The sequence below is a fragment of the Brassica rapa genome, chromosome A07 (genome assembly GCF_000309985.2).
Source record: "Brassica rapa cultivar Chiifu-401-42 chromosome A07, CAAS_Brap_v3.01, whole genome shotgun sequence".
Lineage (NCBI taxonomy): Eukaryota > Viridiplantae > Streptophyta > Magnoliopsida > Brassicales > Brassicaceae > Brassica > Brassica rapa.
The window spans coordinates 21,765,974-21,783,783 of record NC_024801.2 but is presented as its reverse complement, the minus strand read 5'-3'; the positions used below and the strand labels follow the sequence as shown (position 1 = coordinate 21,783,783).

Genomic DNA, 17,810 nt, shown 5'->3' with positions numbered 1-17,810 from the left:
GAGGTTAGTCACGTGTCAAACCAAAACCAAATAATTCGGTTCGGTTTACTTCGGTTGCAGCACTAGTAGTACGGTTATCCACTGTGCCGTGATCGGCGATTCCGAAACGGTGAAGGTCGATGTTGCTGCTTTTGGTATAAGAACGATGTGTTTGCTGTTGAGAATCGTTCTCCGGCGGAAAGAGCTTACAACGAGAGACTTCTTAATTAACCCTAAGCTTAAACAAGTCTCTCCACATTCGTCTATAAGGTGTTTGTGAAAATGCTTGACCGAGTAATCGTCAAGCATGGTTTGAGTTACTTCCAAAGGTATAGGCTTTGGTTCCTGTCTGATTTAGCTTCAGGTGTTGTTTGATTATACATGAATGTCGACACAATGATTGTCGGGCTTTGCAGATGAAAATGGGCCTATTGACCGAAACCCATGAGACATAGTTACGACCGGAGGAAAGAAAAACAAAGCTGTTGTTGAGTTGACAAAAAGACATTGAGTGGCACGCACGTTCCACTTTTTTTTTATCCAAACAAAGAAAATAAGAGTTTTCTGATCGCCGACCATATCTCCAGAGTAGACAAGTAGATAAACTCAAGCTTCTTGCTTCATTTAGGACCTTATTGAATGGTCTTTTAGTTTTGTAATGGGATGCATTTGCGCCACCGCCCGTACTCCAACCGCCGCCGTAGCCAACAACGAGCTCTTAGACTCCAGCAAGTCCACCCTTCATCTCATCTCTCATCCTCCATCGTCTTCCTCTTCTTTATCCAAAAAGGAAGGTTCTTTCTCACGTCCCAGCTCTGCAGCTTCCATCACCGTCGTGGCCAATGGCTATCCAGTGGCGCGTCGTCCCTCCACGTCATCCGATCGAAACGGTAACAAGCCAGTGGTCATTGTGGGAGCTCGGAGCAGGAACCACTCCAGAAGAGTCACGGCTATGCCCGTGGTGCAACAGTCAGGGCGTTTGACTCCAGAATGGCCATCTTGGCTAGCTTCTGTTGCTGGAGAAGCCATTAAGGGATGGGTTCCTCGCTACGCAGACTCATATGAGAAGTTAGACAAAGTTAGGTTATCTTTGAATCTCTCTTTGTGACCTTAAACTGCAACTTATGTTTTGTGTATTGTTATTAGATTGGACAGGGGACTTACAGCAGCGTGTACAAAGCAAGAGACCTAGAAACGGGAAAGGTTGTAGCGATGAAGAAAGTTCGGTTTGTGAATATGGATCCAGAGAGTGTTAAGTTTATGGCCAGGGAGATTCTCATTCTTCGCAAGCTTGATCATCCTAACGTTATGAAGCTTGAAGGTCTTGTCACATCTAGACTCTCGGGTAGTCTCTACCTTGTCTTTGAGTACATGGAACATGACCTCGCAGGTCTAGCCGCAACTCCTGGAATCAAATTCTCTGAAACTCAGGTAGGTATTACATGTTTTGTTTCCCTATGGACTTTAAAAGTTTGGAACATTCAAGTCTTACAATGTTTTCAGATCAAGTGCTACATGCAACAGCTGTTCCGTGGTCTGGAACATTGCCACAGACGAGGCATCCTCCACCGTGACATCAAGGGATCAAACCTCTTGATTAACAACGAAGGTGTTTTGAAGATTGGTGATTTCGGTTTGGCGAATTTTTACCGAGGTGATGGAGACTTGCAGCTGACTAGCCGCGTTGTAACCTTATGGTACAGAGCGCCTGAGCTGTTACTCGGTGCTACTGAGTATGGACCAGCCATAGACCTGTGGAGCGCAGGCTGTATTCTCACTGAGCTCTTCGCCGGAAAGCCTATTATGCCAGGACGCACAGAAGTAATGAAACTCTCAAGTAACTTTATGTAGTTTCTTGTATCGCACGGCTGGCGAGATTATAATCACTTTTTTTTTGCTTCTCAGGTTGAGCAGATGCACAAGATCTTTAAGCTATGTGGTTCACCCTCGGAAGATTACTGGAAGAGAGCAACTCTGCCACTTGCAACAAGCTTTAAACCTAGTCACCCTTACAAGCCTGTTCTTGCGGAAACCTTCAGTCACTTCCCTGCGTCAGCTCTGACCCTCATCAATAAGTTACTTGCAATAGAACCTGAGAAACGTGGCTCAGCTGCTTCTGCCTTGAGGAGCGAAGTAATATTCCTTTAACAAGCACTAAACTTTCTAATGATCATTTACTAACCTTCTTCTATGCAGTTCTTCACCACGGAGCCACTCCCTGCTGATCCATCAAACTTACCTAGATACCAACCAAGTAAGGAGCTTGACGCTAAGCTTCGCAACGAAGAAGCAAGAAAGTAAGGCATCATCACTTAACTTCACTATTCCTCTCTTGTGGAGCTTTTCTTATTAATTTCTTTTTGGTTGTAGACTAAGGGCAGAGGATAAAAAGAGAAGAAGGGGAGAGACTGTGACAAAAAATCAACCAAAAGATGTTAAAACTGCTAATACACCTGAGTTAAAGGCCGCAGGGCAGTCCAAGGTCATGTGCATAAGCCATAAGTTTAAAACTGACGAGGAAGGTGGAACCGGGTTTAGGATCGAACCACCCAGAAGAGAGGGGTTTCACCAGAACGGCTACGCTCAGGCTTCTTCAGTGGTTCACCCAAGTGTTTCTGATACTGAATGGAACAGAGGAGGAAGCATCAAGAGGCAAACTAATGCAGAGATGAAGTCTAGGATAGTACAGACAGGAAACTTGTCTGGTGATTCTTGTAGGAGCGGTTCTAACAGAGATTACTCAACCGTAAGCCTCACTATTTCATTTCTAGTTATTCTATGGGTCTTAACCTTTTGGTATGTAAGTGTTGAGTTATTATGTTCCGTGACAGGGAAACGCGCCAATGAAAAACAGAATCATTTACTCAGGACCACTGATGCCTCCTGGTGGGAATCTTGAAGAAATGCTAAAAGAGCATGAGAAGCAGATCCAACAAGCTGTCCGTAAAGCCCGTGTCGAAAAGTATGGATAAAAGAAGAACCAAGCATTAGCAAGGTAGCGGCAGCAGCAGCGTTACACCAAAGAAATGATCGGTAACTAAAAGAGAGAGAGAAGTGAACAGGAAGAAGAAATTTAAACAACAATAACACAAGTTTTGAGGATTCATCAAGCCATAGAAACTCATAAGCGTTTTTTTGTGCTTGCCCCTTTTGTGCGTGGAGCCAGGGATTGAGGCAATGTATAGTCAAATTTGTTTCTTAGGCCAACAAGATTGATCACATTATCAATGTTGTACAGACGCACAAGGTCTATATTGAGTTGAGTCAAGCAAACATATGTGTTGCAACCTATGTCCTCATCGCAATCCAACCAGTGTATTCATTTTGTAGAACTATCCATCTCGGTTTAGTTACTAGCAAGGGTATGTTATGGCTTCTTTCAGAGACCTACAACTATTATCCGAAATATACGGGTTGGATAGTCCGGGTAATAATGCACATTTTAGTGTGCAAATCTCTTATTTAATTTGTCTTTGACAAAGTACAAAATCAATTTATAAATTTAATGCATTATTTTTACAAAATTTTCTCATAACATAAGATTTTTAGACTTTTTCATGCTAAAACCAGTGGCTCTGAACTTGAAGATTTTAAGCATATTTTCCTCTTTTTGTGAAGTCTATAGATTTTTTACTGCAGTTAAAAGCTTAAATGGCTGTGTAGAATTCAAAGCTTTTGGTTTTGGATGGTAATAAAACTTCTCAATAATGGGACTGAGCTATCCTTTTTGGCTGTTGAGTTTATATGTGTATTCACCAACCTTAAAAACGTAACAGGGCTCAGTTCTAATGTTCTCATATATGTTTCACAATGCGCTGAAAGAGGCAAAACGATTTAACTAAGTTTTTTAATACGAAAGAAACTCAAAAACGTTACAAGGACAAACTACAAAGACAGAACACGAAGTTCTTTTACTTTTTCTTGAATAAAAAAGATGGTCTCTAATTGAGACTAGCCAGTTCCTGAATGTTGATAGGAAACGCGACAGTGCGGTCACCAGCAAACGCTTTCTTGGCCATTATGAGATTAACTTTCTCCGTGGGATGAAAAGCATCCCAAAACAGGTACTGCTCTCTGTTAGGACAAGGAGTTTCAAAGGGAAGACAAGTGATCTGCCCTCTGTTCCGTCCTATCCCACAACATCCCTTGTCCAAAGTAGTAAACCCTACAAAATCAAAACACCATTATATTAGCCATCGAGACTAAGAAGTTGGTCTAACAATTGTTAATTACCATAGACGGCTGGGTTAGTGGTGATGTCTTGGACCATATTAGCGGTATCGAGGTAAATGAATTTAGCATCAGGAAGATTCTGGTTGAGATTAGTGATCATTGTCTTGACGTTTGTGTTGAAAGGAAGAACAAGTTGGTTAACTTCTTCCGAGCATTTACCGTCGGTTCCTTGAGCTAGAATACTAGGAATGCACCCCATTCTTCCAAGTCCGGACACTATAAATTTTCTACCACCTAGATTATACAATCTCTGCATTACCAAAAAAACAAGAACACGTTTATGATTACATTTTAGCTTCTTGTTTAATTAGTACTATTAATTTGTTTTTTCTCATGTATTACGGTGAGTTGATTGGTGTATTGCTGAACCAAGAGGTCACCGAATTGTTGAGCGTTGTATTGGTTACGGGTAGGGAAGTTGGGCATCAAGTAATTGTTGAGATAGTCGTTGCTTCCCATTCCAATGAAGAACAAGCTTCGAGCCACCGAGTCTGCAATTGTCACTGCACCACCGGACTTACTAGCCACCTGATTTAACGTTGTCTCAAAGTTATGAATCTGCTGGTCGAACGGTATTCGCCCCACCTGACCATCGGATCATATATACATTTTTTCAATATTTATTAAGAAATATACTCATGTGACCACCATGCTAGCGCTTAGAAAGTATATTTTTTGAGATTTTCATTTCATATTTTAAATGAACTATAAAATTACAATGATTATTTCTAAAACAATGTTATCATTTTACTTCATGATTTACATATAAACTAACATTTGGTGTATACAAGTACTTTTTAGAAAAATACATGGTACATGAGAATTAACAAATCCATCAAGAAACACAGCGAATAAATTTGAGGCAATATAGTGTTTTTTTTTACAAAGGCAATATATTGGTTTTCCAACGTTCTTTTTGTTCAACTGTTTTCAAAAGCTCTTATATTTGAAAATTTTGCAAGTAAAAATTATATGTACTTGTTCTAAAATATAAATACAAAACCATTTCTAAGAATCGTTGTGTACTACTACTAAATAAATACTGGTTATTAGGTAAACGTAATATGTATATATGTTTGGATAACTTACATATTTACTTTTTTTAGTTCTTACAACATAAATTAAATTACATGCTACTTACAAAGTTTCCTCCGGTGTCAGGAAGAATCCCCGCTGCTGCGGAAGCGTAGTTGACACCACGTAGCACTTGATCTCCGGTAGCTTCCGAGTACGCCGGAATCAACGGCAACCCCAATAGTTGGGCTATATGATAAGTGCATGCATGCATCAAATTACTTCATCCATCAGCCCATCTATACTTTATTTATTTTTAAAACCTTTTATAGTTGGAAAATACATGCTTTGTAGAGAAAATAAATAAGATTTAAACCCGCACATACTTACTAGGCCCTACTTGAAACATGCAGAAAAACTTTTTTTTTTTTGAAACTTTTTTTTATGCAGAAAACTTACCAATACCATCGACCATGGTCAAGCCATTGCAGAACCTACCGGTAGGACCTCCATTGAAATCGATGCCATAAGGAAAGTAATTAGCTTTAGCAAAGGAAGGGATGTTATTGTTGTTCCCATTGTCTATGAGAGAGTCACCAAACACAAACAGTGCGGGCACAATGCCATCACTGCCGTCTTGTTCGACCAATGGTGGCGGAGAAGCAGAAACAGGGTCCTCAACCACAACAAGTTGGCCGGATACGCCATGCAGGATTTGGAGAACTACCACCAGAAGAGCAGAGGACATGCAAAGTCGCCGGAAGTGGAAAGCCATAGTGTAAAGTTGTTTGAGCTTGAAAGTTAAGTTTGTAGGGTTGATTCTTTGGTGAGGAAAATGGAATTTTAGATATTTATAGAGGGAGAGAGAGGGGTTTGGTGAAGGGAAGTAAATGCGTGTATCCGTAATCTACCACACAGTAATAACAGCCACTCACGATAATTACAATATGTGAGTTATGTAGCATACATGTATTGTTTCTTCATGCATGTCTATAAAATCATTTTTATTATCTGTATATACATGAAATTGTTTCTTAATGCATGTCTATATAGTATACCCATGGCCACTCAGTTCTCGGTTCGATTTCGATTCAGTTCGGTTCTGGTTTTTCAGTTAATTCGAGTTAAAAAAACATATCGAGTTTTCGGATTAAATATCAGATTTTTTAGATTTTCAGATAAAAATTTGGATAACTCAGATAATTTTAAATATTTTTAGATAGAAAGTATTCTAGTAATTTGATTTTTTGGGTATTTCGACTTATAGATAATATTTTTGAATTATTTAACTATTTTAAATTGAATATAGTTAATATCTATAAATAGATAAACTATACATTATATAGAAATTCGGATATCCATTCGTTCTCTATTCGATTATGGTTCAGTTTTGGTTCTGTAGATATATGATCCACTAATATAATTGATAGTATGTTCTGGACCCGACATGAACCTAACTTTTCAGTTCGGTTCTTCGATAAATGTGCCTTGACATAATATAGTATATACCAAGAAGAAGCATTTTATTCCATTTTTCGCTGTTTCATAATAAGTGTCATTGTAACATTTTTTTCTTGTTACACAAAAAATGTTACTTTACAATTTCAATACAAATTATATTCCCTCCGTTCTTAAAAGATGTATATTATGGAGAAAAAATTGTTTCAAAAAGATACATTTTTACTTCTTTTTTTTTGACAGCGATACATTTTTACTTTTTCAATGTATGATTTTATGAAAAATTGTAAGTTTCAAAAAAAAATTAATGGTGTTTATTGAATTTCTATTGGCTAAAAATTATGAAAAATTATTATTCACAAAAAACAATGCATATTTAATTAGTTTTCTTAATATATATGAAAATTCTAGAATATGCATCTTTTAAAAACAGAGGGAGTAGTTACTTTCAGTTGAAAATTAATTGCAACCTGCATTGATTTTATAAATAATTTTATTTATCTAAAATATTATTAGTCAGAGATGTGTAATTAATAACAACTTATATATATTTCTGCCACTTTTTTAATATGTGTGAAAAATATCAAAATGACATTTATTAAGAAACTCATGTAGTAGAAAACAAATAAAAAGGGCAAATAAGAAGAGGAGAGTTGCATTTACAATCGTCGATATTCTCAACGACATTTACGCTTTCAAGGTCAGACAATCGTGAAGACCAATTATGTCGAAGAAGAGAGCAGAAAAAGCATCAAATAAGTCTGCTATTTCAAAATGGTGTAATGGTGGTTGTAGGTTTTAGCGTCTATTTACTTTAGGGTTGACTTTTAGTGTTTTGACTTCTAAGATTGTGTATCTCTTCTTTGCCATAAATGGTAGTCCAATCGATCCTATGCTAGACACTTAAAAAGTTTCCTCATCTGATTTGTTTCAAATTTCATGACAGTGATGACACTATCAGCTTTGAAAAAGGTCAAATAATTTTCTATTTTCTATTTTCCTTGGACTATCATTTTCCGAGGTTAGACTTTTCGTCATGGATAATAATGTAATACACTGAAACAAAAGAGGCTAGGTATCCTCAACGCAACGATAGTCCACAAATTCAATCATACATAGAATTAGAAAAACTTTAAGTACACACCATACTTGTAGTCATTATATTGCTCACACCAGCAAAGTAGAAATAAGAGGGAAAAAACACACAGAAATTTCAACAGCATAGCATGTTCCACATGCTTTATTATAATTATGTGTGATTTAACAACACTGATTATACTTACCAAGATCATTTGATATCGCAAGACTAGTCTTCAAATACCGTATGATCTAGAACTCAAATATTTCACTTGGCATTGTTAGCGGATAAGAATAGTTAGTCTCCACAGTTGCGAAGTTAGCATCTAATACGCTATTGTTGTTCTCCTCAATCTGCATTAATTCACCAACAAAACAACAAAACAATTCATTAGGGCAAAACAGTGTAAATATTGTCGGAACAGTGTTACTAAGTACATTTAGATATACTTCCGCTATATATCATTTTCAGAAAATGTTTGCGGCAAAGTTTAGCAAAAGAAAATATTTCATAGATTGTATGATAAGAATGTAGTCATTTTGTTTTACCTTTTCGAGGAGGTACTTATTGGCATTTTTGAGGACCCCTTCCTTCATAATACCAAAAACAAAACCGTTAGAAAATAGTATTAGATTTTGTATTCTTTTTTAGTAAACCAAACCTTAGCTCATATTAATTGTTATAAAGCTAAATATACAATGATGTTTATGTGCTTACCGTGTTCCTTAAGGACTGAATTTCTTGAAGCATAATGTCCATCTACAAATTTTACATATTAATTAGTTTTGATATTTAGAGATAGAAACATATAAACTTTTCTAGTCATCAGTATTTTACTTTGACTTTCCAACCTATGCCTGAATATTATTATATATATATATATATATATGAACGCATGTATACCTTAGCAGAGCGAATATGGGAAATCCAATACTCAAGATGCTTCTCAAGCAAAAGAAGTTCTTGAAGATTCATCGTCCCATCTCCTCCTCCAAACATATACCTGAAAATCCATTTTGTTATATTTACATGTGTATGAATTCATCGCCCCGTATAAACAACTTAGTAAGGAAATAGCTAGTGTGTGTGTGTATATACCTTATTCCTTTCTGAAGCATATCAATCTCTTGCTTAAGCTCATTGACCTGATCTTTTGGATCCTAGAAAATCAACTTCCGTTTCAATGTTTATATTATTTGTAAATAATATTGTAAACCGAATAGAACTTTTAACTAGCTGTAGAGTTCCATTTGGTGACACTAAAATTAAAATGTCCGTAAATAAAATACATATAAGCATAAAGCATCAACTAAATAATTAATACTAGTTCAGAGCGGTGACAATAGTTTATAGTGCTAGGGTAACCTTTTTAAAGTGCTCAGGACAACTTTATCAAAAGGTTGCTGAGACCAATAATCCTAACTTTGTTCGAAATACAAAAGTGATGAAATGGCTAAGGATACAATATTTAAAATCGTAATATGGGTGTTGTTGTCGCAAGCATCTTTTACTTTAACAGTAAGTCTAAGTAACTATTGACCTGTATTTTTTACTATTTACACTTAAGTTCAACGTTCTAATAACCTACGTGAGTTTCCCACACTAGTCGACAAATTAAAAGGGAGGGCTAGGTGCATTGAATGTAGTATACTTTAATAACTGTTGTAATTTCACGTAGAATCGGAATCAGGTGCCTTACCTAACTTACTGAGTATTTTACTTTCAAATCAATCGAGACAACGCTGCCCAAAAGAGTTTCGATTTGCATGTCAACACGTGTAACCAATTTGCATTATAAATGTTACTAATATTTTACGGAAAAAAAATATAAGGAATTGATTAACATGTCCAAATATATGCTACACTTTGAGCATCGACTAGTTTTAATTAACCCCAAAATGTCACTAACTGACACATTCCACAGTCAATCTAAGAAGTCAAAGAAACAAATTGGATACTGAAATGAAAAAAGATTGAGAAAATAGACGTACAAGAGTTGGAGGTTGAAGTTGTTCTTGAGCAGTAAAAGTAGCAGAAGAAGAACCACGACCACCACCACCAGTACACTTCATGTACTTATCAATCATTCCTTCCATTGTTCTAATTTTTAATCACATTCCCATACATAGTAGGCACTCTTTAATCACTTCTAAGTACAAGTATAAATATGCACGCTATGAAAAATATATATATATGATAGTACCCTTTAGTAGCGAGCTCAAATAGCTTGCCCTGGGGAGAGAAAATCATAACGCCGACCTCAGCGTCGCAGAGCACAGAGAGCTCCTTAGCCTTCTTGAGGAGACCGGTTCTCCTCTTGCAAAACGTCACTTGTCTGTGAACCGGGTTCTCGATCCTCTTCAGCTGAATCTTTCCACGAGCCATTGTGTAATGATCAAACGTTTGAATTTGTGTTTAAATTTGGATTTGAAGTTCGAACGTGGATCAACCTCCCACTAGTTTGAACTAGCTTCGAGGTTCCCCACTTACTGTTTGGTTTCTGTTTTTCTTGGGAGAAAACTGTGAAAGTTATGACCAAACTCATGCCACCTTCTTCTCTTTATATATAATCTTCATTATCAGATTCTCCCACTCCCTTCTCTGCTTCGAATTTCTAAAGCACCTTTTCTCCACACAAGCCTCCTTTTCTCTTATATATAATATATGTATGTGCTTTTATACGTTATATGTTAAGTATTCATCTAGCATTCATACAAAGCACATAGCTTTACATACGAAAGCCACTAAAGCATTGTTTGTTGTTTTTGGGGTTTGTATTAATGTACTAGCCATTTCTTCTCTAACTTGTACAAAATTAAATCCTAGATTATACTTGATTTATTAAGCCTACGTATGATGTGACTTATGACCTGACATGCACTAGTTGTAACAAAATCCAACTCTATTTTACAATTTTTATTAGGTATAATACTGTATCAAAATATATTCCTATTTCAATAGGTAATTTTTAGGCTCATTTGGTTGAATAACCAAAAGAAGAATGGAAATTAGCTAAATGGACATTTTTTTTATTAATTGGCAAACCAGGAGAAAGAACTGCATTGAAAGTCCATATTATCCTTGTTGCAATCGACTGAATCCATCTCTATTTTATCTGCTACCGGCTACTTCCATTAACTGGAATCGTTTGTGAAGCTGTGATCCAAAACAACCCTTTGCATAAGACTTTTTGTCCATCCCTGTCACTAGAATTCCAAACAGTTAATTTATATGCAATACGTAATCCTACTTTCTGGAAATTCCATTTTCATTCTGATTTTACATACAATGGAGTACATATAGCTGACACAAATCGGAAACCCAGCGATTTTACATACAATGGAGTACATACAACGATTGGATCGTTATTCTCAATACCTTATCTTAAACCCAGAAACACAAAAAAAAAACATAAAAGCTTAGATCTTTCTAACATTCTTACAATTACGCTGTTGCAATACCATCAACAACTAACACATAAAACTTCAATTCCCCTGCTGCCATCACCATTGCAGGAAAAAGCTGAAGATCTATCTTAAAATCAGTGAACCCAGATGTAAAGTTTTTGAATTTTTTTCTTTTTCTTCACTAGAAAGACTCAATTTTTTTTTTCTGGGATTGTTGTTATGTATATCTTTTCAGGATGGGAGGAAGACACCATAAATAAAAGAGATGACTATCTATAGAGGAATAAGAGCTTTAAGAAAGATAAAAAAAAAAGAGATGAAGTTTTTATGTACACCATAAATAATGTTGGGTTCGATTTTTCTATAATCATCATAATTTCAGACGTTTGTTTGGAGGATAAAGATAGAACTTTTGTCAGACCTATATCTGAGAGCTTCAGTAAGGTTATTGTTGGGATTATGGAAAATGTACAGTAGCCATAGCCATTTAGCTAATTATACCTCTTATTTTGTATATCTAGTGCAAAAACCCTAATTTTTAAGTATGTTGAATAAAGTAAACTGAGAAGACAGAAAAGAGACATTCAAAGCTTGTGAGATGGAAAGAAAAATCAATATGCAATTTTGTCTTTCTGTGCACCAGAACTACTTTGACACAAGATATAGGATATTGAACGTATGATATGGGGACATAAAGTAACAAAATTTGAATTCCCAAATGGCTTTATAGCTAAGCGTGGGCACAAAGCAAATACTACGAGAATTTTCAGTATTTGTGATTTGCTTCATATTTTATAGATATTTAATTTTTCGATTTGTTTTGTTTCAAAAAATATAGATATCCAAAAAATATATGGATATTTGCGAATACTTACTGCTATCAAATATTTTTTTACTTAATACATATAATTTAGAAAATTTGATATAAATTTGTTCTTTAAATTATTTATTTTACATGATATATAGAATAAAATTAAAAAATAGTGAAAGTACATGTTTTGTAAATTTTTTAACTTAGTTAACAATAATAATAAGAGAAAACTTAAGAAAATCTTATAATAGTCATACAAGGTTTTCTGATTTAATACTTTCATAAGTAATAATGTGAATAGAAATTATTAAACTATATGTTAGAATGATAATTATAAATAATTTATACGCTTAAAACTCTAAATTTATTCAAGATATACATGTATTTATACATTTTCTGGATCAGAGCAGATATTTGCTTCTCAAAATTTTAGTATAGTATATGTGATTTGTTTCAAATTTAACCGATATCTATTTCTACTATTTGCTTTGCTTCAAAGTTTGCTGATATTCAATTTTTTTTAGATCGGATGAAAACAAATAACAAATCAAATCAAATTTGACGGATCAAATGTCCAGTCTTAACCACCCTTTCCACCAAATGATAACTAGAATGTTCCAGATGACTTTATTCAAACATTACTCTTAGTTTTTAGTAGTCAGTCAATTAATTTATATTGACATCTAAAGTCTGCATGCATGTAATTAAAATTTAAAATTTATCCAAATTAATTAGTCTTTTTATAGGTAAGTCATTTATGGAATAGGAAAACCATTTATCTTAACGTGTGTGTATATTTAGCATCCTATTAGACGAAGGGAGCTCTCCAATTTAACAGATTAAGTCCTTTTATCAGCCAAATAAACTTTTAATTAATTATTGGAGTACCAAAAATGAACACAGAGCCCGTACATATTTGTAGATCGGGAAATGGCTGTTTGATAATATAGCAAAACCCAATGTTAATTAACGATTGAACACAACTAGTCAATATTTAAAGAGGTATCATGTGCAAACTACCGTGGTGGAGAACCAACGACCGGACCATGTTAGGTTCCAGTAGTAGCTTTTGTTAACTGTATTTATTTATTGATTAAGTTAATTATTTTCCCATTATCTATATATTTTTTGGCCATCTTTACTTTTCCCTTCGTCTACGTGACAAACTCCTGAATCTTTTTCTTCTTCAGCAGTACGCGGTTTTCAAGTTTCAACTCACTTTTTCTTCTTGGAATATGAGAAAAATCTTTTCCAGGAAGACTATTTCTCAAAAGTCTGCAATTAACGTTCGAAAGAAATATGCATTAGATGTTTATTTTATCTTTACATAGTATACCAGAATAATTTGAATGATGGAGCTTTTGTTAAGCTCAATTATCTTTCGACCAATGTTGTATGCCCTTATGCTTTTTATGCATATTATGTTGAAAAAGAGGTTAGATTTAATCAATGGAATGTAGAATCGTCTTCTATGGACTAAATGGCTTTAGCCACTTAAATCTTTTTATTTTTATTTAGCTAATATAAGATTATATTCTCTTTAATTAATTTTTTTTCATCTTTAGACAGTCGGTAATTAAGTATATAATAGTTAATTTGGTGGTGATGTATCCAATTAACATATTTTTGTCAGTCAGTGTTAATATTAAAAGTATTAATAGAATGAGGCTACAAAATGATATAAATTTGCCATTACCACATAAAATGGTGTGCAAAGCAACGTTCTAAATAGGTCGTGATCTTGTTAAACTATTTCATGGTCAGAATAATGTATTTACAACACTACATAATTATTTCAATACTCGAAACTTTAATCTCGGATTTTTAAAATCTGCAACAATTTATTTCTACGGCCAACTTCAATGAACCCCAAAATACCAGATTTTTTGTAACTTAATTCTAACGGAACTCCAAAAGTAACTTCATTTCATTCAATTTGGTGTTTTGTAAATAGTATTACTCCAATTTTGTAACATTATACATCACACAAAACATTTAGATAATATATTTGTATTTAATAATAATATAGTTAAAAGCTTGTGCAAAAAAAAGTTGAATTAGTGCTATTAATTAGGTTAAATCTTATAATAATAAATATATTACACCATTTATATTTTATTTTCACGATAGTTAATATTCAAGTATGATGGATTTTTCATTTAATAATATAGGTAAATTTTATATTTGTAACTAAAAATAATTTTTTTTTAATAATATAATATGCTAAAATCATTTTTAGGATATAAAAATTTTAAATAATCATTTCCTTTCTAAAATTTTCAATTTTCTTTTTATTTGTAAATGATAATTGATTAATTACAAATAACTATTAATTAATAAAACTAAAATCAATAATATATTAATAGAAATATTATTTTAAGTGTAAAATTTGGTGTTCAAAATTAAAATAAAATAGAACGTAAAAATTAATTTTGTCTTATTTCAACATTAAACTTTCCATTATGGTTAGAATTATTCTTAAAAGAATGATAAAGACGGGACATGTCTCTCTTTAAGGAGATGATGGATTGATAGAGCAGGTTAAGTAAGCAAGAAGGAAGCAAAGTAAAGAATCTTTGTCAAATAAAAATGCATCAAACTTAGTTTACAAAGAAAAATGCATCAAACTGCAAAACCAAGAAAGTGTGTGTTCGATCTGTTGCTTCTTTTGCCTCGCATCTTTGCGCTCATTGGCTCTCAAGATCGTATCTATGATTGACACATGGATTGTTTTTCTTGTCTTGTAGGAGCATAAAGCTTATTTTGATTCTCCACTCCTAAATTTATGAATTTATTTGTAATAACTTATCCCAATGCATGCTTTCAGTTTTAGTATGAGCTTATATGTACAATGTGATCTGCGATAGTGGCTTTCTTCAGGTAACTTTAATATATGCATTAACACAATATGGGATAGATTAAGTAGTATTATTAGACATTCGAACCAATTATGTCTTCGAACACGATCCAAAGTAATTTTAAATCATACAAAACCTAAGAGAAACGAATCTCGTTTTAGACCTGCAAATCAGTGACCCTAAAACATATCAGAACATTTTACGTCTACGATGCTAGAATCGATATGAGTGCTTGTTAGGGCATCTCCAACCCCACTCCATATTTTACTCCAAATTTGAGAAAATGTAGTGGGAAATGGAGTAATGAACAAAAATAAAAGGATTACTCCATTTATAGAGTAATGCTTTTATTTTTTGTTCATCACTCCATTTCCCACTCCATTTTTTCTATTTTGGAGTAACATATGGAGTGGGGTTGGAGATGCTCTTAGACGCTCGAACAAATCATTATACACTTGAGTCAATGATATCGTAATTAAATCTGAAAGTTAATACATATGTTATGCATATTTGATGGGTGTGTCATGTGTGGGCGGGATAATAATTTAAACTATCAAGGAAGCCAAAGAAGGCAGATAAAAACAACTCAGATATTATAAATATCCAAATCTGCAAGAAGCACTAAACTTATGTTCCTTCCCATCGACATTGAATCTTGAAAGAAAGGACTAGATGCCTTAGGATAATTAAGGTTGCCCTTTATACTCTTACTTATCCTTAATTAATTATGCACTAGTTGTTAAAATAAACCTATTTTGGTGGAATCATTGTAATGTTGATATCAAAAATGCTATTGTTGCAATTTAAAAGTTATACCAAAGATAAAACGTTGATAAACTGTTAGGTGTAAATATCAAAGATTGTAATCAACATAAAAATTAACAAGGATTTATTAATTCTTTTTAAATGAAGATTTGTAAGGGTGTTGATATAATTATTTACTAAGAAATATAATTATATTAAATAACTAAGAAATCAATTACTATTATGTAATAAATTACCATGCGTATATAAATTAAACAACTGCTCTTGTTTATTCTCAATTATTTTAAGGTAAATAAATCAAAACAATCAATCTTATTTATCATATATGATATATAATTAAATTTAAATGATATTACCATAAAAATATAATATACTTTTAATATGAATATTTATTAAAAATGAGATTTATACTCATATGATTTGATGATTATTTGCATATTTGTGTAATAAAAATTTTTCACCAATGATTTTTTTAATGTGAAATGTTTAGTGGTTTTAATAATTTATAATCATTTAAAAAATGAAGATTTAAAAATAAAAATATTAATTTTTCAATATATGTTCAACGTAGGTATCAAAATATAAGTATGTATTTTCATACGATGTATAGTTTAATTTAAACAATATATATTAACATAAACACCTATTAAAATAAAATTACTTATTCATATGATTTTATAATCATTGTATCTTATTATAGAAAAAAATTTAAACCTTGATCACAAAAGTTTATGTGAGACTTTTAATAATTTTAGTAATTTATACTCGTTTTGAAAAATTCAAAATACAACATATACAAAAAAAATCTAAATTTTTATTATATGATTAATGTAATTGTGTAATTTATTTTAATAATAAATAATTAACCAAAAATAATAGAAAGTATGCATATTGTTAGCAAATCTTTATTATTTAAACTCATTAGTTCTCATATATATTTTAATCATATTAGATAATTCCATAGGTTTTATTTAAAGAAAGAATATATAATAATTTCAATTTGATAAATGAATGGTCCATAATGGACATGCTATATAATATATCATTTTCTAGCAATTTAATTTTGGATTAACAAAATTATCAATTTATTCTCAAACCGCCACGTAAGCAAAATTAGCATTCCAATTACGTGACAACTCAGCATGACTCTTTTTTAATTAGTACAAATTACAAGTTATAACTTTTTAAATGTTTCTCTATATTTATTAATATATAGAGTATGTATATTAACATTAACAAGTGTTTCAAAAAAAAAGTATATCATTTGCACACATATTTAACATTTATACAATTTTTTTAAAACGTGTGTTCTAATCTTGCTTTTATTTATGTTAGTTAATTTTTATCTTTGAGTAATAAATATTATATGGATAAATCAATAAGATGGCAATAATTACTTCTAGAGTTAAAAGCATCTAGCTATTTGGAACATAGACAATCTAAAACATGTAAGATTTTCATTAATGTTATAATAATTGTTAATGATGCGAAATGGGATGCAGTGGAGCAACCAGCCATCCACACTATGGTTTCACAGCTAATAGAATAACACGTACATCAAGTTGATGTTTAAAAACCTCCAAGTTGATTTAGTTAAATGAGATATATGCACGCAATTGATTTTCTTGTTCCACTCTATTTTATTAACAATGTTCTATGATTCTACACTGTTATCTTGGGACATATGCCATATTTGGGAAAAACTATAATTCAAACAAAAAAAATACTTTCTTTTCCCACAAAAAAATCGTGACATATACTTTATACAATTAGCTTTGAAGGGCAATGCGAATAACTACCTCCAAAGTAATTTTATTATACCGGAAGTATATTATTACTGTGCATCTGTTATGTTTACTATTGATGTTTTATTTCATTAATATTATTTTGATAAATTGTTAAAAAAAAAAAATTAAAAGAACAGATGATTTTTAGGCTACGTTCCTACCGAAATGTCAATTTTTAGGCTGCGTTCCTACCCTAAAGTGAAAGTCCGAAGCAACGAACCACACGTGTGGTTGTCCACCCCAATTAATTAGTTGATACCCTAATGCTAATAGACTTATAATAGTCAATCATGTGATTAACCTAAGGATTTTAAACATGTGATTAACCTTGATTAATAACCTAAGATAAAACCAATTTATATATATTCATATAAATTAAATTAAATAAACCAGTCTAGTTTTAAAAGAGAAATAGTTAGA

The 17,810-nt window shown here is 32.7% G+C and overlaps 3 protein-coding genes across 6 annotated transcripts; 1 reads left to right on the top strand and 2 right to left on the bottom strand.

The window, feature by feature from the left end:
* The first annotated feature begins 83 nt into the window (after positions 1-83).
* LOC103830843 (probable serine/threonine-protein kinase At1g09600) lies at positions 84-3,268 on the top strand. 4 transcript variants are annotated; one of them, XM_033274623.1, is made up of 7 exons: positions 586-1,057; positions 1,126-1,410; positions 1,483-1,800; positions 1,885-2,112; positions 2,176-2,276; positions 2,350-2,725; positions 2,811-3,268. In XM_033274623.1, exons 1-7 carry the CDS (start codon positions 638-640, stop codon positions 2,949-2,951), a joined length of 1,869 nt encoding a protein of 622 aa, XP_033130514.1. In that variant the 5' UTR covers positions 586-637; the 3' UTR covers positions 2,952-3,268. The 4 variants fall into 4 exon arrangements, with proteins under 4 accessions (XP_033130511.1, XP_033130514.1, XP_033130513.1 ...); XM_033274620.1 differs by adding an exon at positions 84-308 and having other exon boundaries at positions 396-1,057; positions 1,126-1,800; positions 2,350-3,268; XM_033274622.1 differs by having other exon boundaries at positions 2,350-3,268.
* A 232-nt stretch (positions 3,269-3,500) lies between these two features.
* Positions 3,501-6,372, bottom strand: LOC103830842 (GDSL esterase/lipase At1g71691). Its single transcript, XM_009106661.3, has 5 exons — positions 5,686-6,372; positions 5,354-5,475; positions 4,555-4,797; positions 4,213-4,462; positions 3,501-4,144 (listed from the first exon to the last, which is right to left on the bottom strand). Exons 1-5 carry the CDS (start codon positions 5,999-6,001, stop codon positions 3,921-3,923), a joined length of 1,155 nt encoding a protein of 384 aa, XP_009104909.1. The 5' UTR covers positions 6,002-6,372; the 3' UTR covers positions 3,501-3,920.
* Positions 6,373-7,738: 1,366 nt separating this feature from the next.
* On the bottom strand, positions 7,739-15,859 carry LOC103830841 (agamous-like MADS-box protein AGL12). The gene is made up of 7 exons (XM_009106660.3): positions 9,966-15,859; positions 9,754-9,862; positions 8,861-8,922; positions 8,666-8,765; positions 8,480-8,521; positions 8,311-8,352; positions 7,739-8,115 (listed from the first exon to the last, which is right to left on the bottom strand). The coding sequence occupies exons 1-7, from the start codon at positions 10,145-10,147 to the stop codon at positions 8,014-8,016; spliced, it is 639 nt and encodes a 212-aa protein (XP_009104908.1). The 5' UTR covers positions 10,148-15,859; the 3' UTR covers positions 7,739-8,013.
* Positions 15,860-17,810: the final 1,951 nt, after the last annotated feature.